At 35.9% G+C, this 24,183-nt stretch overlaps 1 protein-coding gene and 1 pseudogene across 2 annotated transcripts; both read right to left on the bottom strand.

Moving 5' to 3' along the window:
- Positions 1–3,493: 3,493 nt before the first annotated feature.
- LOC311188261 (olfactory receptor 2W1-like) lies at positions 3,494–4,478 on the bottom strand (annotated as a pseudogene). The gene has a single exon. The product of its transcript is annotated as an olfactory receptor 2W1-like (transcript).
- A 14,385-nt stretch (positions 4,479–18,863) lies between these two features.
- On the bottom strand, positions 18,864–19,823 carry LOC311188260 (olfactory receptor 12D3-like; the record flags this gene model as incomplete). The annotated part of the gene is made up of 1 exon (XM_084259403.1): positions 18,864–19,823. The coding sequence occupies one exon, from the start codon at positions 19,821–19,823 to the stop codon at positions 18,864–18,866; it is 960 nt and encodes a 319-aa protein (XP_084115529.1).
- Between the last annotated feature and the right edge of the window lie 4,360 nt (positions 19,824–24,183).

The following is a 24,183-nucleotide window of genomic DNA, read 5'->3' as shown; positions in this document are numbered from 1 at the left end:
TAATTGTTTTTCTTTGCATCATACCTTTTAGTTCCATGCAAGTTGCATCAAACAGCAAGATGTCCTTTCTTATAAATGAGTAGCTTTCCATTGTGGACATGTACCACATAGTCTTAAATCCCTTATCTGTTGTTGGACATTAGGTTTCCATAACTTGGCTATTGTAAATAGTGCCACAGTGAACACAGATGTACATACATCCCTCTGTATTTTTTGGCAGATGTCTAGCAGTGGAATTTCTGATCAAATGGTAGATCTATTTTTAATTTTTTAAGACACTTCCACATGTTTCTATGGAGGTTGGATTAGTCTACATCCTGACCACATTGTATGAGGGTCCCTTTTCTCCACATTTTTGTCAGCAAACACTAGTTATTTCTTTGGACTTAATTTCAGCCATGGCTACTTAATTAATGAATGATACTAGTAGAAAAAGCATTAAATTATATTCTTTATATCTCTTTGCTAAAACAAAACAGTGATTCCCAAATACTAATGTTACATTTAGGATTCAAACTCATGAACTTATTTCATACTTCTTCCTCAAATGTTTATTTTGTATGTATTTGAAAGGTTCGGCGCGGTAAAGGAAAGGAGAGCCAGGCTAAATTTCTCAAAGGGAGGGAAAGTTTATTGCGCCCTGGGCAGACCTCATGCACCCAAGGTGGGGGTCAGTGAAGCAGCGCGCGTTGTTAGGGGGAAGCAGGGTTTTATAGGGTAAGGAGGGGTCAGGTGGGAAGCTGGGTTCGTATGGCAGGAAAAGTTTGTAGGGCCCGAAAAAGTTCATGGGGCAGGTAGAGGTTCTTTGTCTGAGAGGAGACTTGTAGGGGGAGGGGGGAGGCTCATTGCCTGAATCCTCCAGGCAGGTATCCACATTCCTGGCCCCCAGGTGGGCTTCCTGGTTGGCTTCTGCATTCTGGCCTCCTGCATGGACCTTTCTGTATTTATTTATTGTTTATGAGGGCTTCACTTGCCAACCCACTTTCATTGCCTGAAGCCATTTATTTGAAAATCTTGTTTTAAAAACCACTTATGTATTCTTTCTGTTGTAAATACCATACTTGATTTTAACCTCTATGGTTTTGCCTCTCTCTTTTTATCTTGATGTTCTCTGCCAAATTAAGACATTACAGGATCTATAAAGTTTAACTTCAGTTCCATACTCTTCATGAACATGATTCCATTCCTCCAAATGTTATAAATTACATTTCTGAAAAGGTTTTGCACTTATCAGTGTTAAGTTATTTATCACTCAGAGCTACATAATTTGGGGTATATATCTTCTATATCATAAAATGTTGTTTGAATGGATAAAAACTATTTTTTGTTATCATTTATATTCCTCCATTTTAATTCATGTTACATGGAGCAGGAAGTACAAAATTAATTTAATTTTGACAAACACAATCATCATTTTCTTACCCTATGATATAATAACTCATTTTGGAAATCCACTGTTTCACACACAAGAGGCACCTTTTATTGCTATATCTGCATGAGTTCAGACAATGTGAAAGAACATTATTAGGATATTAGGATAGTATTATATTAGGATAGTAGAGACAAATTCACTAAGTTGGTGAAAGAGGTGACCAGAAAATAGGAAGTTTATTTTAATACATATTTAAATTTTTTTAAAGATTTATTTATTTTTATACAAGAACTGGGGTACAGGCTAGACTCGGGAGGGTGAGAGGATTCATCAGAGACAGAGCTGGGAACAGAACAGGCAGACTGATGAAACACACTGCTGAGGGGAGCAGCAGGCACCACAGGAGAGGTCTGCAGAACCATGTGGGACCCTCACAGGCCAGCGGAGATTGAACCGCGCTGCGGAGGCTGCGAACAGCTTCACAGCGTGGCACTCAACCACCTGTGCCTCCAGAGGAGGCCCTAATATATGTATTTATTATAATCATTAAAGGAGTGTTTAAAATGTTGGCCTAATTTGTAACTCTACTGCAGAAAAGGGAAATCAAAGAAAACCTAAAACTAAATAAACACAGGAAAACAACCAACCTTGGGCATACAATATAATGATATCCTAAGAGACACTGATGACTAAATTTTTGTCATACATATTGTTGAAATTAGAAAATTATTTAGTAACTGAATATTATTAACTATATATTCTTACCTCATCAAGAACAGTTGTTCCAAATACAAGAGTAATTAATGTGATATGGTTAGACCATATATACAGACCCACAGAACTTATTTTCTCTCTGTGCACAATTTTTGTAGAACTATTTCTTTATTTTTTTAAAGATTTATTTTTTTTATTTATACAAGAGCTGGGGTAGAGGCCAGAGGCGTGGAGGGTGAGAGGATTCACCATAGACAGAACGGGGAACAGAACAGGCAGATGGGCTGAACGCACTGCTGAGGGGAGCAGCGGGCAAGACAGGAGAGGTCTGCCGCACCATGTGGGTATAGCCCTGGCTGGCTGGGACTCAAACACATGCTGCATAGGCTGTGGACAGCTTCACAGCCCTGCGCTCAACCCTCTGCACCACTGGGGAAGCCCATATAGAACTATTTCTGAAGGCAGTTTAAAATAGATATTATGTGGATGAAAAACTCAAAGATAATATTTTAAATTTCCTGTAGGACATTAATGTGTTTTCCTTTCAGGGAAAGTAAAGATATACAGATTTTTTTCCTAAAAATTATGAATTAAATGGGAGAAAATATTATAAATCTAGTTTGATTATACTTATTAGATCCTGAATTGCTGTAGAGAGAGATTGCATACTAGAAAATACCAGAGTTTAATGTAAATACCATATATTTTCCATAAAAAGATAAAGTCTGTGTAACAATAACTGGAAATAAAAAATGTTTATTTTATAAACTTCCATTGCATACAAATTTACAAATCTACATTTCCCAAAATTTATGTATTCCATACACCTATGTCAAAAATCAAATGTCAAACTAGTGTATTCTAGTTCCATTGAAATGAGACAACCATAGAATAAATGAGAAATGAATATGACTGTGTTGCCACCTTCAAAACCATTTATTTTATGTCTCTTTATCATAATAAAGAATAGACTTAAAAAAAAACAAAACATTTTGCCCAAAATAATTAACTTGGGTGTTCAATATTCTCTTCAGATTAGTGTTTTTTGTATTCTTTGAGTAGATACTTAAGATTGAAATTTCTTTGTCATATAACAGATCTATTTTTAATTTTTTGAAGGACAACCACTGTTTTCCATAGGGATTCTCTATGGAAATTTAAAATAAACATATTCATTTTCTGTTTACTTATCTTTTATGTTATATTACAAACAAAAACAAACAAACCTAATTACCTTTTTTCTGAAGACATGCCAATGATGATGAAAGACATAACAAAATGAGTATAATGTTTATATTTTTCACATCTACAAAATATTCTCATATAAGCATTTTTATTAACTGACCTCTATAGAAATGGATTATTTGTCTCAGAAAAAATAAAGACAGTTAGAAAATACATTTTATATCATATATAAACTAACACTTTTCTATTATTTACAGATCTTCTTTGATTTTGTAGACTCCTGATCAAGTCTCCTCAGCTTCTTCAGTGCATCCTTCATATCCTTATTCCGTAAAGTATAAATGAGAGGGTTGAGACTTGGAGTGATAATGGTATAAAAGAGGGTGAGGAATTTGCCCTGCTCTTTGGAGGCACTGTTACCTGGTTGAAGGTACAAATAGATAATAGTTCCATAGAAGATGGACACCACAGTGAGATGAGATCCACAAGTATTCATTGCTTTTCTTTGGCCAGCTTTTGACTTCATTCTCACCACAGCTTTAGCAATGTAGCCATAGGATATGAGAATAAGGGTGAGGGGTGTAAGGACAATGACAATGCCTAAAGTAAAAACAATCAATTCAACTGTTGTGGTATCTACACAAGCAATCTTGACCATAGCTGGCAACTCACACAAGAAATGATCCAGAACATTGTTTCCACATCGAGGCAAATTCAGTGTGAGTGAACATAAAAGTACAGAATTGGCCAAACTGATGCTCCAAACCATGATAATCATCTTGATACACAGGTGTGGGTTCATGATTACCAAATAATGCAGGGGCTTACAGATAGCTGTGAAACGATCATAGGACATAACAGCTAGGAGAAGGCACTCAACAGAACCCAGCCACATATAAACATAGAGTTGAATAATACAGCCCATATAACTGATGGTCTTATCAGGTCCCCACAAGTTAACCAGCATCTGGGGGATAATGCTGGTTGTGAAACACAGATCTAGAAATGATAAATTCCTCAGGAAAAAATACATCGGTGTTTGGAGTTTGGGGTCCAGGAGAGATGCTAGAATGATGGCAGTGTTACCCACCAATGTAATTAAGTAGAAGACGCTGACAATTCCTGACAGAATCATTTCCAGTTGGGGATGTTCAGAGAAGCCCAGCAGAATAAAACCGTATTGAGAAGTATAATTCCTTTGGTCCATAGTCCTTCAATTCCCAAATCCTATAGTAAGAAAAGTAGGAGGAAGAAGTGAAGTTGAGAAATTCACTCAAAGTCACCTTCTAAAAGTTTGAGATAGATCTGGTTCCTAAGTGATATGACCCTACGATCTTCTAAAAAGATCATTAGTTTGATAGTGAACGTACACTTTTAAACAATCACTGAATTCATATATAAAAATTATCATTTGCCTAATGTCAGAATGAAAAAGAGAATATTGGTCTTTTACTGTATCTTATGAATAGTACATTAGACCTCCCAACTTGTTATGTAGGAATTACGGCATTTTTCCTTGGCTGCTTTAAAACCTACCATCACCAAAATGGTAAATGTGAATACAAAGTATATTTTAATTACTGTCTCACTAAAACAAAATCCACATTTGCTCCCTATTTCCAAACCACTATCTTTTTTCTTATATTCTTACAATAGTCTAAACCCCTTACATCTAATCAGACCTTTAAAATGTAATGAGATTCAATAAAATCACATTGTCCCGGTGCTTAAATCTTGTCAATTGTTTTCTGTTGTATTTAAAAATTATTCCAATTTTTGAGATAGCATGCTGGGACCTGCACATGCCTCAGTCTCATCTCATACATCACTTTATACACACTGACCTACCTTCAGTCAAATTCTTTCCCATCTAAAGCCCTTGAAACCCTTCTCCTTCTTTTCTGAATTCCTACTCATTCTGCAATGCTGACTCATTTTTCTGCCACCTCTTCAGTATTTCTTGCTTAAAGAGACATTCCTGATCTTATAAGGTCTTTTGTTTGATATCTTATAGCATATATATGGAGACCTATATAGGGTCAGGATAGCATGGAGCCTAAGAGCCTAGAAAGAGAACTTTGGTTCATGTCTCTGCAAGTTATTTACTTATTTGATTTCCAGAAAAAAAACATAATGCTTTTGAGCTTGGTTTTCTAATCTGTAAGAATGGGGACAATAAAATTGTTTAGTGTTGGACTGGATATTAATAAGAAATAAATAAAAAGTATTTGGAGCAATACTTGGAACATAGTATGTCTCAATAATTATTAGTCGCCACAATTAAAGAACATATAATCATGCGCCATGTAGGTAAATGTTTCACATCACCGCATAGTAGTCTATAAGCTTTAAAGAAGAAGACATGATGTCTCTTGCTCTTTATTATAACACCTAGGGTGGAGTATGGATGGAACATATAGATATAGATATAGATATAGATATATATATATATTTCCCACATGTTTTTTGAATAAAGGAATTATCTATAAATAATGGTGAAAATCACTTGAAATTGTTAATAAACATATTTGCACTAAAAGTATGGTTTGGTATTTTCTGAAGTTAGCTACATGAACTGATAGGAGGTGACAGACAAATGGAAAACACTGTGGTATAATTAAGATAGTAACAAATAACAGATTTATTCAGGTTGAATAGACAAAAACATTAGTTTCTATGCAAAGAAATAATAAGCTCAGAAATATTCAGTGGTGTGATACAGAGTTCCTCTAGACGTGAATGAGCATATCACAACTGTTAAAACTTTGAACAATTCTACATAATGTCAATAGTCGACTGTCCTTCAGAGTCTTATCACTGAGTATAAAAAGATAATTCATTACCAACAGAAGCCAAAATAGCATCAGGAAACCATCCTAAAACATAAAAACTAACCAAGAAAATACATGTTATGCCATTTAAAATGTATTTCCTTAATAATATGAAGAAATTACTTGAAAATGTGCCCATTATTCAAAAATTATGGAACGTGCTGGTGGACATAATTTTGACACTATCATTTAGAGATTTCCCCAGAATCAAGTTTTCAAGAATCATGCTTTAAGCCTCAGTTCTGCAACAGATCAAACTTGGAGAGAAAGAAACATTTTCATAAATACATTGCTAGCTATTATACACTGTTATAATACAATAATTTCTGAGCAGGGGGTATATAATTAATAGTATTTATTTTGGCAGACATGCTGGTTTTTTTTTTTTTTTATTGTACCTAACTTTTGAAAAAGACAGTGTTTCAATTAAAGTTATTTGAAAATAATATTAAAATTAAAAACAAACCATGCTCTTAATTTGTTAACTATTTCCATTATCACTATAACCTCCAAATATTAATTTAGGAAGGGAACAATCCTTCTATTAAAAACCTGACACAGGAAATTTTCAAATGATGTTTCACCCTCATTGTAAGTGTTAGAAATGGATTAAAACCTCTTCCTGGTTCACATTCTTCATGAATGAAAATGTTTCAATTCCTCATATTCAACTTAACCTACATTTTCCTGTGATTTCTGTTGGATCAGAATATTCAAAAGCACAAATCAAGAAATTGCTTCTTATAATAGAGAATAAATCAATCTTTCTGTCACATTACACATTAAAGAACTCCACAGAGATTTACAATATTGATCTATTCTAAAAGCGCTGAAAATAAACTAGAAGAAACAATACATGCACATCTATGTTTCTTTTCTTCTAACTCCCTCAAAGTGTTTTCCCAACCCAGGCGCACTTTCCGAGAGATCTTACAGATCAACATTATTGTCATCCACAGAGAGTTCCTGGTTGCTCTACTTCTTGGCCATGTGGAGCCTACGCTGTAGAAAATAGATCCAGGTTAAGCGTTTGCTTGCCCAGGCTGCAGCTCTTTAATGTTTTCCCTGTGGTGACACTGCAAATTATGCTCCTCTCAAAGTGTGTTAAGGTACAATTTCTGGACAGGACTCCTCCTTCTTGGACATGTGACTTGATTAAGTAAATGAAACTTGTAATGTCTTACTACTTGTTCTAACTATAAGTCAACCTGCCAATGGCTCTGGATTCCAGAGAAATATTGAAAAGCAATCATAAATTCAGAATAAGAACTGAACAAAATTTCCCAACATTGCCTGAAAGCTCAGGTTAGGAATGTTTTCTAAATCACCCGAAATACATCCAATTAACTTCAGCATGGTAAAGCGCCATCAAAAAAACTAATAAATGAAACAATTGAAGAATTTAATAGATGCAAAAGTTTTTCAATATGAAGTAAAGCAATAGGATAGGAGAATAAGAAAATTTTAAGAATTTTCTTTTCCGTGTAGTGAGTATATTACAAATAAATTATGCCTCCCAATTATGTACATTTCCAACATTACAATTATAGTATACATTAACTATAAAATTCACAACAATTATATCACATATTGATTTGGAAATGAACTTTCTCTGAGCAAATATTATTTAAAAAGTTATTCTAATAGTTATCTCTGATATCCACAGTTGAAACTATTATTGTGAAAGAGAATATGTGTAATCTACATATCTTTAAAGCCTACATTGAGAATCATATTTATATTTTTATTCAGTTCTAATGTATTTTTGTTTTGATCACAATATCTGAATCAAATACTTCAGTATCTATGACAATAATTTTTATTCATGTTTTAGCTTTTACAACTTAAAACCTAGATCTTGGAGTAAATATGTATTCTGAAAGATTTATGAATCTGCTTAAAAAGTATATATTTATGTATTTTAAATATATATTATGCTTATAAATTATAAAAACTTCCTTGAATTACTTTAATGAAATTCACCACCAGAAAGTGACTGCCTCATGATACATATTTTTTTTTAAGATTTATTTATTTATTTGTTTGTTTGTTTGTTTGTTTGTTTATACAAGTACTGGGTACAGTCAGAAGCATGGGAGGGTGAGAGAATTCACCAGAATCAGAGTGGGGAGCAGAGCAGGCAGAAGGACCGAAGTACACTGCTGAGGGGAGCAGCGGGCGGCAGGAGAGGTCTGCGCGCCATTTGGGACCCTCCTCTGGTGGCTGGGGAGCAGCCCGGGATCAAATCGGGCTCTGCAGAGGCTGCGGGCAGCCTCGCAAACCAGTGCTCAAGCGCTGCGCCACCGGAGAGGCCCTACATATTTAAAAAAAAAAAAAATTTTATTTATGCATACAAGAGCTGGGGTACAGGCCAGAGATACAGAGGGTGAGAGGATCCACCAGAGACAGAGTGGGGAGCAGAACAGGCAGACTCAAAGCACTGCTGAGGGGAGCAGCGGGCACGACAGAAGAGGTCTGCTGTGCCAGGTGGGTTTCTCCCTGGCTGGCCGGGGATCGAACTCGTCCTGCAGAGGCTGTGGATTGCTTCATAGTGTGTTGCTTAACCCCTTGCACCACCAGGGAGGCCCCTCATGATACATATTTAAATGTGATGTCTTCTCATTTATGAGTAAGACACCAACTTCTTAGACACCAACTTCTACAATGTTTTACATTCTACATCTGCCATATAGTACAGTGTGGTGTGGATAGAGCCAGGTTTTCTGGGCTGAAATCCTGGTGATTCTAGTTATCAGCTATGTGAACCTGGGAAAATTACTTTTTGGTCTCTCAGATTTCCTATCTTTAATAGGGGAGTGGTCATAATGTTAACTTTAATGGGCTAGTATGAGAACAAGTACATTAATTATGAATTTAGGAAAATATGACAACACTTTGAAACAAATAAATATTCTAGTAAGTACTAGTTATTACCACTGCAATCATTTCAGGACATCCTTGTACTGTAAAAATATTCATTTTATCAGTTTGGGGAGAAATCATACTAGCATTTGACAAACATCTGGTAAACATGTTCCCACTTCAACCATTTATTTTATAATTATGTGTATTGTGTAAATATATTCTCTATATATTTTAATAGTATAAGAAATAAAATCAATCAACGGCAGTACTGTCTTTCAAGTTTGTAAATACATGGATATTTTAAAATATTTACTTGATTAACAATCTCAATTTCTCTCAGATGTTTTCTTCTCTCCCCCTTTAGTTCTCTATAACACATTAATCTTTGGATGTCTAACAAAAATGTAAATCTAAACATGGCTGATTCCACTGTATCTGTCTAACTCAAAGTAGGAAATGTTTCAAACATCTTCCAATTACTGAAACCAAAAACCTAATATTTGCCTTAATTATGCCCTGCCCTCACTTGAAAACATTAAGCTTTGACTGTCCTACTCTTTAAATTTTTTTTCAAATTTATTTATTTATTTATTTATACAAGAACTGAGGTACAGGCCAGGTGCGCGGGCGGGTGAGAGGATTTACCAGAGACAGAGCCAGGGAATAGAACAGGCAGACTGACGAAATACACTGCTGAAGGAAGCAGCAGGCACAACAGGAGAGGTCTGCTTCGCCATGTGGGATCCTCGCTGGCTGGCCAGGATCGAACCGGCACTGCAGAAGCTGCAGACAGCTTCACAACACTGCGCTCAACTGCCTGCGCCACCAGGGGAGGCCCTGTCCTACTCTTTATTATATTTTATTATTATGGAGATAACATTTGCTAACAACATTATATATTTTAGTAGTACAGGTTTGCACCTCTTCAAACATGTGCTACAACATCATGTTCACCCAAAAGTACAATAAACCTCCACCACTGTCCATTGGACTCTTGCTACCCTTTGCTTCCACTGCCTAATCCCCTCTGTAGTATCCTCAGTTCTGTAGTAAAAATTCAAGGGTTTATCTTGGTTTGGTTTGGTTTAGTCTGTTCCTTTCTTTGTACTCCACATGAGTGAAAACTCCAGTATTTGTCTTTCTCCTTCTGACTTATTTTGCTTAGCACAACATCTTTCAGTTTTATCCAAATTGTCATAAATGCAAGATTTCATTGTTTTTATAGCTGAATAGTAGTCCATAGTGTATGTGTTACGTATAATTTATCCACTGATCAGTACTAGGTACATAGGTTGCTTCCATAGATTGATTATTGAAAATAGTGTTGCAATGATATATATATTCATCTTATAGCTAGAAGTTTATACATTTTGACTAACATACCCCCATTTCCTTTATCTTCCCAGATCTTGGAAATCACTTTTCCATTCTTTGTTTCTATGAGGTTGGCTTTTATTTTAATTTTTCTAGTCAATTATAATAGTTAATTAAAATGTCTATGTAGTTAGAAATAAAAGGTATTATTCCAACTTACAAGTCAAGGAAATATCATAATATAAATTACAATTATGTCAGACTAAATGATACCAAAGTATTGCATATCATGACTCAAGTGATGCAGTTAAACAGTGGTTAGATGTTGAGAAAGGAATACACACTTCAAGATACTAAGAAGAAATTCTTCCTCCAGTAACAGCAAATGAGGTCATTCAGATCAATTCTCTCGGAAACAGTTAGTATTGAAAATAATTAGAAAAGCTTGGGAAAAATATTTAAAACTCTATTTAAAGACACTGAAGATTTTTGTGTTCAAGATCTAGCAGTGTAGGAGAACCTGATATATGAATGTGGCAGGTGGACCTCTTTTCCTCCAAAGGAGGAATTCTAGTAAGACAGCCTCTTAGGATTTAATGATGGATATAGAGAACAAGAAGCTATGCTGATCTATTTACATAGATAAATATTGATTTGGAGTCCCAAAGGCAGAGGATAGTGAATACCTTCACCCCTTTTGGCCTTTAGATATGAAATTGTTACCTATAAATAAATGTGAGGGAAGGCTGGAAATAAACCAGTGTTCATAGTGACTAAGCCTATTGTCAAACTATGTCAATTTCTTACTGGTTTATGCACACTATTCTTGCTGCTCTGATTGGATTAATTTCACTGCCCTATCACCGAGTTCAGTTTCTCCTGCTTCATCAAGACTGTCATTGAATCCCTTTATTAAAATTTTCAATTCAGTTGTATTTTTCAGGTTTTGTGTTCCACTTTCTCCACACCCTTGCTAGCACTTGTTCTTTCTTGTCTTTTTGACTTTTTTTTTTTTTTTTGCTTATCTGACTTTAAAACAAAACAAAAAAAAAATACAAATCCACGCCCAGTGCCCAAGTCTTCCATCAAGTCATAATTTAAATAATTTAGAGATAGTGGGGCCAGTGGAGGACAGTGGGGGAGGAAACTCTACAGCCACACAGAGTCTGCTTCTTGTCATTTTGTAACATATATAATAATATCTCACTGTAGATTTGAATGGTATTTTCCTAATAATTAGTGATGATCAACATTATTTTACATGCTTCTTTGTTATCTGCATGTCTTTTGGGGAGAAACTTTTTCAAGTGCTCTGCATGTTTTCTAATTAGTTTGTTTTGTTATTATTGTTGTTACTAAGCATTGTGAATTTTTTATATATTTTGTCATTTGTACAATTTGCAAAATGCTTTTTCCATTCAGTAGGTGTCATTTCAATTTGATGATGAGCCTTTTTTTTTTTTGTCATGCAGAAGTTTTTCATTACTATAATCACATTTGTTTGCTTTTGCTTTTGTTTTCATTGATGTTGGAGTTGAACCTCAAAGAAACCTCTAAGGTCTATGTCTAGATGCTTACTGCCTGTTTATCCTTCTTTATATCTGTGGTTTCAAGTCTTATTTTAATTCTTTAATTCATTTTGAATTTTGTGCAAGATATAAGATAGTCATCCTGCTACATTACAATGTGTTCACTGAGTACCATGTAGGGGATATCTGTGCCCAATTATTCTATCTTATTCTGTACAATTTACAAAAGCTACTTATCAACATGCAGTGAAAATGGTTTTATCTATTTGGTCAATTATATGCTTCCTTGATCAATGTTTCCATCCAACAACAGTGGAAAATAATGCTATAGCTGAGAGAATTGTGATCTGAGTTCAAAATCTAGTGCTGACTGAATTCTCCAATGGCATCAGAGCCCCTAATTCTTTCTATGTTATTCATGGAGGATTGAGAGTAACCCTATTCTTTCTCTACTGGCTGCCCTTGCATCAGAACATATTAAGACTGGACTTTAAAGAGGTGAGAGTAACATAGGTTGCTTCTCTTTTGGTAGAGAATGAGACAAACACCTCAGCTCAACTATTATTACCTTACATTGTGTTACTATTATGTCATAATTGCAGCGGCAGCAATTGCTTTGAGCCTCTAGCTTTACCTTGCATTCCCTGATTTAGCCTCATTGAATCACCAAAGCAATACCAACAGCACCTGGAACTGGGAAAGATCTGTCCTCAGAAGACTAGTCACCAGTTTCATGGGGGCCCTTCTCTAGGTTTCTTGGAACCACAAAAGGAGGTGCTACCTTCTCTTCAAAGGTATGAGCATGAGTTCTGCAATGCCTTTTCTCCAGGCTTCTTCATTTTGATAACTACACCCCTTTTCTCCCTCCTTTAGCTGGAGGGATAGTAGCTGCTTCTCGCAATTGCCTCTGACTGCAACTTCGACTTTTCTGCTTTTCAATACCTGCGTGACCAATTCCCTACATTACACCCTCTATGTTTTTATGACTAATTTGATTTTGATTTCTTGCCTAGACTGTCTACTAAGATTCCTGATGGTCTGTGGTAAATAGAGCTCACCACTAACTCACACTTGGATGTATGGAATGAGTGAGAAGCCACTTTTGTTTTAAAATGCTGAGGGGTCTTTTTTTTAACAGTTTTTACTGCTCGCTTAACACTTCTGACTAATGCCATTGCTCCAGTTTCCTAAAAGCACAGAACTATATGAACAGTGAACTAAATACTGCACAATGGTTTAATGTAAATGTGGAATGTAGGCACCAATATTGACTGCGATCAGATGCCTGATATGCTGTGCATTTTCACCTACTTAGCCAGGATCTGGAATGGAATTATCCATTTTATGGTTTTGGTCTTAGTCCCAGGCACAAGTCCCTGAAATACTAATCTCAAAGGTATGGTTTGTAATGTACCTCTAACTAGAGGCCAATTCCAGTCACCTCACCACACCTTTTGCACTCCTCTTTGTAGAGGAACGGAATTGTTCATATGCAGGTAAAAATCATGAAGCACCATCATAAGGGCACTTGGCATAACTCAATGATCACACACCACACAAGATTAGGCCCATTAAAATTTAGGATTTATTGTTAGAATAAGTGAGAAAACACACATAACTGGTTAGAACAGTGTTCTCACCTATTAAGACTAATTGTTCAGATCTGTAATCTCCAGTTGTCATCAGGCCTATTGCTAGTATTATAGTAATTCATTTTGTAATATCTTAACATTCTATAGGAGATTATATATATATAAATATATATATCAATTCTACTGAAAAGTCTTAGTAAATGTTCTCATGAGTTTTTTAAAGGAATGGGAAATAGATATCAAAGTGAAAATAGGCAAATCAAGTATATAATATAAAGCAAAGTATTGAGGAATTTAACTTTGGTTCCATTCTAAAAATGTCCTCTAGAGACAATGAATCATATCTCAGATAGACCCAGTAAGGAACCAAAGAAGCTGGAGTATTTATACTCCCATACCTGTCAGTTATTGATTAGTGATTATTCTCAATGAAATATAAATTACCAGGCATTTCTAGCACCTTTAACACATTGGAAACTCATGCTCTGGAAGTCTATGGTCTGAGAAGAAGATGAAGTTATACGCTATGAGGAGTTAAAGAAAACAGCAATGAAAATAGTAATTTCTTCTGAAAGAGAAATGGACAGAAAACTAACAATCTGCCCAAGTCTACTGATTCATGATAAGGTTCATGCTAAGGTTCTCATTATAACTTGTTTCCAATTGTTCTTTAAAATGTTGACTAGGCACCAACTTTAGGGGGAAAATGATCACAAACAAAAGAAAGATTTGTGGGATGAGACTGGTCCCCACTGTTGCAGTTGAGCCTTAGGTGATAATTGACATTAATCATTTCCCTACTCTCCTCCATTCCAAATTCCTTTAACCATTGGCCAGCATATCTGCTTGTCTGAGTTTTATTTTGATCCCTACTTTGATCTGATGTACCTGATCCTCTGTTCATAATATCAGGTTTTTTATTGCCTATGAACTTATCAGATCATGGTTGCTAATTTTTCCTTTCTTATTTAAAATCTGGCATGGAAATATATAAAGGGACGCCCCACTGAGTCCTGAATGCCAATATACCGAGCCCCATTGTACAGCAGAAACTCTACCTCTTGTGATGATCAAGGTCATGCATCATTGTACTAACTTTTCTTGCCTGCTAGTATAGCAGATGAGGAGTAAAAAATAACTAGGAAGCAGTCCAACCTTTTGATTTGATGATAATCTTATTGTATTACCTAGTAGAAGCATTAGTCTCCTTGGGAAAAGGGGTTATAGATCTATTGAACCCAAACTTCTGAAACAGGACACACAAAGAATCCAAGTGATGATGAAGTGTTAAGGATCATTTATGCTTCTTCCCCTTGATGTTCAATCTCTTGTACCTACCAGGAACTGAGCACCCTGCAATAATCTCTGATGTTACTATAACTCAGAAGCTGAGGTTATGTATAATAGGACCAGAAGTTAGGTAGTCAAGGGGGTTCCTTGGTGTGAGATGCTGTTATGCATGTTCCTCCCAACAATAAATCATTTTTAATATCTCTATTAGTTTATTAATTTACTTTCTTACATTTTTATTCATCTTTGAACTGTATTTATTTTGTCCACTCATGTATAGTCCCCATATTTCTCCTACCACCATAGCACCGTGATCCATCACCACAGTTCCTTGACCACTCACACACTGCCTCCCCTGCTGTAGGCCTCAGATCTATAGTTTGCTTGCAAGTTGTTTTTTTCATGACCTTTTGTTTGTTTCCCTATATTCCACATGTAATGAAACCATCTGATATTTATCTTTTTCCTTCTGACTTATTTCACTTAGCATAATCTCTTCCAGCTCCATTCATGTTGTTAGAAATGGCATGAGTTTATCTTTTTTGATTGCTGAATAGTGTTCCAGATCTTGGTCCATTCATCTGTTTGGGGGCATTTAGTTTGTTCCATATTTCAAATAGACAATAAATCATTTTATGAATCATCAGAGCAAAATATAATCAATTTCTGGGGCTCCTCTGGTGGTGCAGGCAGTTGAGCACTGTGCTGTGAAGCTGTCTGCAGCCTTGGCAGCGCAGGTTCGATCCCAGCCAGCCGGCGAGGGTCCCACATGGTGCAGCAGACCTCTCCTGTCATGCCCGCTGCTCCCCTCAGCAGTGTATTTTGTCCGTCTGCCTGTTCTGTTCCCCGATCTGTCTCTGGTGAATCCTCTCACCCTCCTGTGCATCTGGCCTGTACCCCGGTTCTTGTATAAATAAATAAATAAATCTTTAAATATATATATATATATATATATAAATCAGTTTCTAAGTTGTGGGTAATTGTCTATGTTAACCATAATAAAGACGAGGCTTCTTCTTTGCCGCTTGTAGATCGGTATCAGAGATAGTAGCTACATTATTCTTGGTAAGATAAAAACCTGTTAATACAGGTCTGTGTATATGTCCTTTTCTGTTACCATAATTATTCTACTCATGAGCCATGGTGTAAATGCTGAGCTGGTAAAGGATGGCATTTTAACATTTGTGGAATTATTCTGTTAATGTGATCATTTAATGTCTCTGGATTACATGCTTTCTGGTAGACATTAACATGCAATATGAAGATTCATAAACTTTATTTCCATTCCTGTATATCCCCACATCTCTTCTCCAGAACTCCTTCTCTCCTGTACTTCAATATTTATCCTTCCAACCCCATGGACAACCAGTCTAATACTTGCCACTGTCCATGTATCTAAACAAACACATACTGTGGGACACTTCTTTTTCCACACAAATGACCAGATGTCCATTGGAAATATTTTCCCTCACCACTATTCTTCAGAGATAACCTTAATTAGAGTTATATTATAGTAACAATTCTCTTCCAGCTCAAAATAAAACAGAAAAAACCCACCTATTAATTAGTCCAATGTGGCATTTTCCCCTCTGCATCTAGATCACAGAAAACCTTTAGAAATAATAAGAATGGGGCCTCCCTGATGATGCAGGCAGTTTAGCGCCACACTGTGAAGCTGTCTACAGCCTCTGGAGCACAGGTTCAATCCCAGCCAACTGGCGAGATTACCACATGGCACAGCAGACCTCTCCCGTCTCACCCGCTGCTCCCCTCAGCAGTGTTTTTCTTCAGTCTGCCTGTTCTGTTCCTCGTTCTGTCTCCTGTGAATCCTCTCACCCTCCATACATCGGGCCTATACCCTGGTTCTTGTATAAGAATAAATAAATCTTCAAAAAAAAAAAAAAGAAATAATAAGAATGAGCTTAGGCACAATTGGTACAATGAAGTACTTGACATTGGGATCTTGCCAACTTGTTCGTGTATTTGTTGTATCCTCTGGGCATGCTATGGATGCCCAGATATGCCATTTCTTTAAAAAAAGAACTGCTTCTATACTAATGCAAATGAATGACTTGATGGGTCTCAGAGAACCCAGATTGTGATGGGAAATTTTCTTTTTTCTTTTTTTTATAGAGGCGTGCTTTATTTATTCATTTATTTTATTTGTTTGTTTGTTTTTGTTTATACATGCACTGGACACAGTCAGAAGCGTGGGAGGGTGAGAGAATTCACCAGAGCCAGAGCGGGGAGCAGAGCAGGCAGAAGGACCGAAGTACACTGCTGAGGGGAGCAGCGGGCAGCAGGAGAGGTCTGCAGCCATGAGGGACCCTCCTCCGGTGGCCGGGGAGCAGCCGGGGATCGAACCGGCGCCGCAGAAGCCGCAGACAGCTTCGCAACCCAGCGCTCAACCGCTGCGCCACCGGGGAGGCCCAGGGAAATTTTCTTCACATAGATACTTGATTACATGATCTGACACATCCAACCAAAGCCCAGAAGCATGGCAAGAATTATTTTAATAATCATAAGTAGTTCAATACTATAAATGGCATAGTCTTGCTCAGGAACTCTAATGTGTTTGTGCTACAACTCTCTTGAGTCTTTTCTGAATGTCCTGTAGCATTTTTATCTAGAGGTATCACTAGTGCCATGGTATCTCTTGGATAATATTAGTCCAAACAACAAAATCACTTATATCAGAACCTACATCTCACAAAAGTATCTCCTTTGGGTCTCCCTGGTGGTGCTAGGGATTAAGTCTCAGCACTATTGAGCTATCAGCAGCCACTGCAGCATGTGTTCGACCTCCAGCCAGGGAGCTGACCCACCTGGTGCAACAGACCTCTCCTGTCTCCCTGCTGCTCCCCTCAGCAGTGTATTTCAGTTAGTCTTCCTGTTCTGCTCCCCACTCTGTGTCTGGTGAATCCTTTCACCCCCCAATACCTCTGGCCTACACCCCAGCTCTTGTATACATAAATAAATAAAATACATCTTTTTAAAAAAATGTATCTTCTTTATTCTAGGTTCTACTTAGTGCTGCTCATTTTTAGATATGAACAGCCCCAAGTATGACTTATGTTGTTTCTAAAACCCAAAAAGGTCTACCAAGAATGTTGTACCTTATATAATGATAAAAGGCTCAAGGTTCAATTATTTTTCATTTTTACTGAGGGAATGTACAATGTTCTCCATCACAGGACCTCCAAAAGTATTATCAGTTCAGGAAAAACAGAGTGTATTTCCCCTCATCTGGAGCGCACATCTCTCACCAGAGCATCTTACTACTTCTTCCTCGGGACCTCAATGGGTTGGATGATGCCCACCTACACTGAAAAAGGTGATGTTTACTCAGTCTACTAATTCAAATGCTAATCTCTTCTAGAAACACCCTCACAGAAATACCGAAAAATAATGTTTTACCAGCTCTCTGAGCACACGGTAGCCCAAGTTAATAAATAAATTTAACCATCACATTGTTCAGAAATACATTGAGTGCAGATTTCATTTCTTTGTGAGGCTTCATTGCAAAGGCATGTTTGATTGAATCATTGGATATGTAGTTGAACTCAATTTCCTTCCTCCCTGCTCCTTGGCGGTCAGGCTGATGACTCAATATTCCAAACTTCTAATCACATGGTTGTTCTTTCTGAAATAACAAGCCTTCACCATAAACTTCCTTGGGTCCTAGCATAAATTCAGGCATGATCTATTGGCTTATGAGTAGCAAAGATATTTTTGTCACTTGAGAAATTCCAAAGGTTTAAACGCTCTATACCAGAAACCCAGTACAAAGAGCAAATTCTTTATCACCCTCCCTTATCATTCTTACCTCTTTTTGGTCCTTCATAATACTTTATTACCCTTATATGCACACTTACAAATTTGTTTATTATATGTATGCTAGCATATGAAAGCTTAAGTTTTATGAAATTGCGGGGTGTTTTTTTGCTTGTGTTTGTATTTTTGGCACCTACTGTAATGCCTGATAATATAATCTCAGTGATTATCTTTTAAATAAGTGACTAGTGAATAAAAACCAAGCAGATGATTCTTATGCTCAAATGAGTGTAGGACACAGTTACAGGTGCTACAAATTCCTAGAAGAAAAATAGAAATCATATAGACCATTTATTACAGTGAAGGATTGAACTTCTTAATGGAAATATGGTATGTTTCATTTGTGCCAGTGGTGCTGCTGCCAGTCTTTAAACAATTTTCTCCCAAAGAGTTTCTTCAGTGCCAACATCACCTCTTTATTTCTAAGAGAATATATCAGTGGGTTCAGCACTGGGGTGACCGCACTGTATATGATGGCTACCATTCGGTCCTGAAACATGGATGTGGCTGAGGCAGGACGAATGTAGGTAAAACCCACAGGTCCATAGAAAAGAAAGACCACCATGAAATGGGAAGCACAAGTGAACAGAGCCTTGTGAAGTATTCTGCAAGACTTATTCTTGATCAGAAGAAAGCCAATAATATAGAAATAGGAAAGAAGAGTCAGGGAGAAAGCTCCCATTGATAGGCTGCCTGTGACAACAGCAAGAAGCCACTGATTGAGTATTGTGTCACCACATGCCAGTTCCAGCAGGGGCTTGACATCGCAGAAGAAATGATTGAGTTTTCGAGAGTGGAAAAAGTTCAGATGTGCAGTCATTACAGAATGTATCAAAGCATAAAAGAAACCGATGATCCAGGCCACAGCTGCCAAGAGAATACACAGCTGGCGGTTCATGATGACAGTGTAGCGAAGTGGATTGCAGATAGCAACAAAACGATCAAAGGCCATGACAGCCAGTAAGATGGCTTCTGTGCTTCCCAAAAAGTGGAAGAAGTATAGCTGAGTGATACAGCCTAGGAATGATATAGTCTTGTGAGCGACGAGCAGGTTTATAAGCACTTTGGGCAACGTCACTGAAGAATAGCAAATATCCAGACAAGAAAGGTTTCCCAGGAAGAAATACATAGGGGAGTGGAGTTTAGGTTCCAAAATAACAATCACTAAAATAGCTCCATTTCCAAACAAGTTTATGAAGTAAATGATTAAAAAAATGACAAAGAAGAATGGCTCCAACTCCTGAACACTCGTCAGGCCTAATAAAAGAAACTCCCTCACTGTAGTGATATTTTCCATTGCTTTGGGGAGCAAGGGTAACAATAACAACAAGTTAGTATTTTTGACATTTTAAATTAACACTATAAGAGTTAAGAAAATTTCAGATTCCTATTTGGAAGAACCTAGGGGTGAGCTATGAAATGAAAAATATCTAGTAAAGTGACACTTGCTTACAAAAAGATTGTTATATTAGCATACCAGATAAATCCCAAACCAGTAAAACATTTGGTTGATCATGGAGTATATTAAAATAAATGGGGTATAAGGACACTTTTTAAAAGTAGGAAATGTGGTACATTACCACAGACAAACTTAAAACATATAAATAAAGGAATCATTAGTTGATCAGTTTATAATTCTAGGTTCCGGCATGACATAGGTGTTGCCTAGTAAGATTTTCTAAGATGTATAAAATTCTCAGGAAATCAACACACTCCTCCTAAATACCTAAACCACCAGTAAAACTAGGTGGCATAACACCCCGAAATTTCAAATATTGTGTATGTAGAGAAGATAAAAACAAACTTATTTGGCATTAATGATTACAGGTTCAAACTTGACAGTGGATTCCTGGGTGTAGTTAAGGAAAATTTGAAATAGTGAGAAACTCAAACATTAGAAAAAGGAAAACCTTGAAAACACTTCAAATATTTCAGCTTTGGGAGGAGAGCGGCCCACTGTTGGTGGGAATTTCTATAGAGTGTTTGTGGGAATTAGAATAAGACAAAACATGATTGAAGGAGGTGGAGAGAAAAAGAATAGCAAAAGTAGGAAAAACAAAGAAAACCATGATATTTGTAAAAGAAAATAGTCTCCATTGTATCAACAGAAGGAGCTCTAGAACTGAGGAACTGGAAACACTATCTGATTCATTCCTCCCACACATCCATTAACGTTTTCCTACTAATACTTGGCTCAGAACATCAGTCCAAGGTAAGTCCCCAAGAAAAGTTTCAAAAATTCTTTAACCAAAATAATGAATAGTCAAATCCACAAATATATGAATCTTTAACATATATGATAGATGAATATATGATAGTCATCTACTCATATATGATAGATGAATAAGTCAAAAGTTAGTAAAAATATAAAAATCTGAACAGCATAATGCATACATTTGACTAATCATCAAGAGAAAAATTAACATACATCCACAGCACAAACTGAGAGAAATCATCAGTACACTAACATATACTCTAAAGTTCTTTCTTTAGTTATAAAGAAACTATCCCTAGCAGAAGAACAGAAATGCAGAAAGAGATTAAGAACATCAGAATGAGTATGTTTCTGTGTACACATAGGCAAAATGGTCTCTATAAGGGTGAAAATCATCATACAAAGCAATAATGATTATGACCGTGGATGTGAAGACTATGTAGCATACAGAGCATGAATGGGAAAAGAGGAAATCATATTATTTTCAAGTATATATTAAACAGTTACAAATCAAACACATTTTGATTCAACAAAGGGCTTCAATTTTTTTTAAAAGCTGAATCAAATAATGTTTTCTGACTATGGTGAGTTTAAGACTATCTAGAAATTCATTAAATGCTTGAAATTAAACAACCCACATCTAAATAGTTAATGGATACAAGGGGAAATCAAATAGATGCAAGAAAATATTTTTTTAAGCACTGAAAAAAGTTTTGCAGACAAAAATGAACTGGGATTTAGGCTAGAGGTGTGTGTGGGTGGTGGCAAGGGGAGTGAAAGGATTCACCAGAGACAGAGTAGGGAACAGAGCTGGCAGATTTACTGAAATACACTGCTAAGAGGAGCAGCTGGTGAGAAAGGAGAGGACTGCTATGCCCTATGTCGGTCACCTCCCTGGCTGGGGATCCAACTCAAGCCATAGCAGCGATAGCGCTCATACTTAACCCCTAGGCCACCAGGGAGGACACTATTTTTAAATGATAATCAAGATGAGACCTATGACAATTTTGTTATACATCTAAAGGAATAAACATAGAAAATACTTTGGCCTTAAATTCATATTAGAAAAGAAATATTGAAAATCAATATCTTAGATTTCACCTCAAGAAGTTGAATGAATAAAACCAGCAATTCAAACAAAGAAAATAGAAAAAGGAAATAACTAATGTAATAACATAAAACATTAAAATACAAAACAAGAGTACAAAGAAAAAAGTCAAAGCTTAGTTTATTTGAAAAGATTTGTGAAAGTGATAAACTCTAGTAAGACTGGCTGTTTGAGTGAGAAAGGCTTGAATTATCAATTGTAAATGTAAAGTCACAACAAATTCCAGCAATGTCAAAAATCATAACGGATCATTATGAACAACTTAATGTCAATGAATTTGAAATTTTAGCTGAAATTTTACAACTACTTCAAAGCAAAAGTACATTACCAAAAATATGACAATAAAAGGAAAAAATGTGAATAGTTGGATTTCTAGATAAGAAACTGGAGCTTTTACTTAAAATCTTCCCCAGAAGAAAATAACAAGTCCAGATTTCTAGTAAATTCTAAATATTTAGGGAAGAAATAACAGTGATTTATACAAACTCTTCCAAGAATAGAACAAAGAAATACTTATCAACTTTCATTCATAAATAATGATTCAAATCCATTCCTTACTATCTTCTATAGTAAACCCGTTCCTTACTATCTTCATTTTGTACAAACCAGCATCATAATTCATTTGAATTATTGATTTTTTTTGCACTGTACTCAAGACAGCATCCAGTATTATGCTGTTGAAAATAAGCCTATGCTCTTGAATGGTTCTCATATTACTCAGAGTAAATATTCAAAGTCAACGGAGTAATCTACAAGATCCTACAAGATGACTCCTGTTTACTTTCTGCATTTGCTTCCATTCTACTCTTTGATTACTTAGCCACACTGACCTCTGCGCTGTTCCTAGTTAGTAATACTAATAACACTCTCACTTTAAAGGCTGTGCAACATTTCTCCTCTGATCTGAAATAGTCAGACTTGGTAAATCCACTTGACAAATCCTACATCTTATTCAAGTATTTGCCTTAAAGCCACACCCTTGTGTAACTTTAACTATCCTTTTGAATTCACACAAATGCACACACTACAGCATACTGTGGCATCCTTCCCTTATATGTTGTTATCAATGACATTTCATTAATAAATTGGAAGTGTCTTTTTTTCTTTAACTTAAATGTAAATTTCATAAAAAAATACATATTGTCTATTTTACTCATCACTGCACCCCCAGCCCCTAAAACAGTGTCTGTAACATTTTATAGTGCCCTTATATTTACTGAATTAACTAGTGGGTTGTTATCTGTTCAATATTTACCAACTTTAAAAACTACCCTCAATAGGACATATTTGGTGTTCACCCATAAAAGACCGATTATTTTAGCAATTAATTTTAGTCATGGACTGCTCAAGGATATTAGTGATTCTTACTGATTAATTAGCATCAATAAAACATATTTTAAATTTGTTTGGTGAAACAAATTTTAACTATGTTTGGTGAAAAGACACAAAAGTCTAAGAACTATATCCCATGGATATGAGACAGGAGAAATATTCTAAGTGAAATTGTTGATAATGGACAGGGAAAAATTAATATCAGGAATCATAAATACAATTTATGGACACTGTAAACAGTGCATACATCAGGAAGTTGGGATGTGCTTGTGAAAATTTATAAGTAGACACTTTATACTACAATTCAAAATCAATTTCATTTTTCTAGATAACAACACCACCACCCCTCTTTTTAAAACAATATCACTTCAAAGTTCTAATGGTAGGTGTGATCTAATATATTGTTTAATGTATTTTCTAACACCAAACATTGCCACATTTATTAATAACAGTTTTGGTATATACTAAGATATTATTCAACTAGCTATTTTCTCTCGTCTTTACTTTGTTCTTCCTTTATCTTTTCCCTCTCTGTAACAACCACAAAAAACTAAACTGTGATATATACTCAGACATCTAATTGAAACATACACCTATTCATAATCACAAGGAAAATCTACTCAGAAGCAAACATGCAAGCAATAACGGAGAGATTACAAAATTCAAAACCATACTATCTAATAACGAGGCCATGAGACAATCCCTTGTTCTACTGTGTAATTTTCAGTCTCAATTTGAAGAGGTCTCCTACTTACTGTCACACACATTTTCCTGTAATCTTAAGCCCTTTTCATTGGAAAATTCTCGTCGAATCAAGTATTAGTGTTGTCTCTTAATTCCTAATAATCTATCCTGTACTTTTCTCTGTACCTACCTTATAGTGAATATAATCTTTTGCTCAAAAAGGATATCCAGAAATCAGAGATGAGATGTTTATTGTCTCATTGAATAAAATTTTCAAAGATAGCTCTAGTTGCTCAAAACATTTTAATTACAAATAGC

This window comes from Talpa europaea, assembly GCF_964194135.1.
Source record: "Talpa europaea genome assembly, chromosome: 2".
Lineage (NCBI taxonomy): Eukaryota > Metazoa > Chordata > Mammalia > Eulipotyphla > Talpidae > Talpa > Talpa europaea.
Note: the sequence above shows the minus strand (reverse complement) of the source record. Positions and strands in the feature narration are given on the sequence as shown.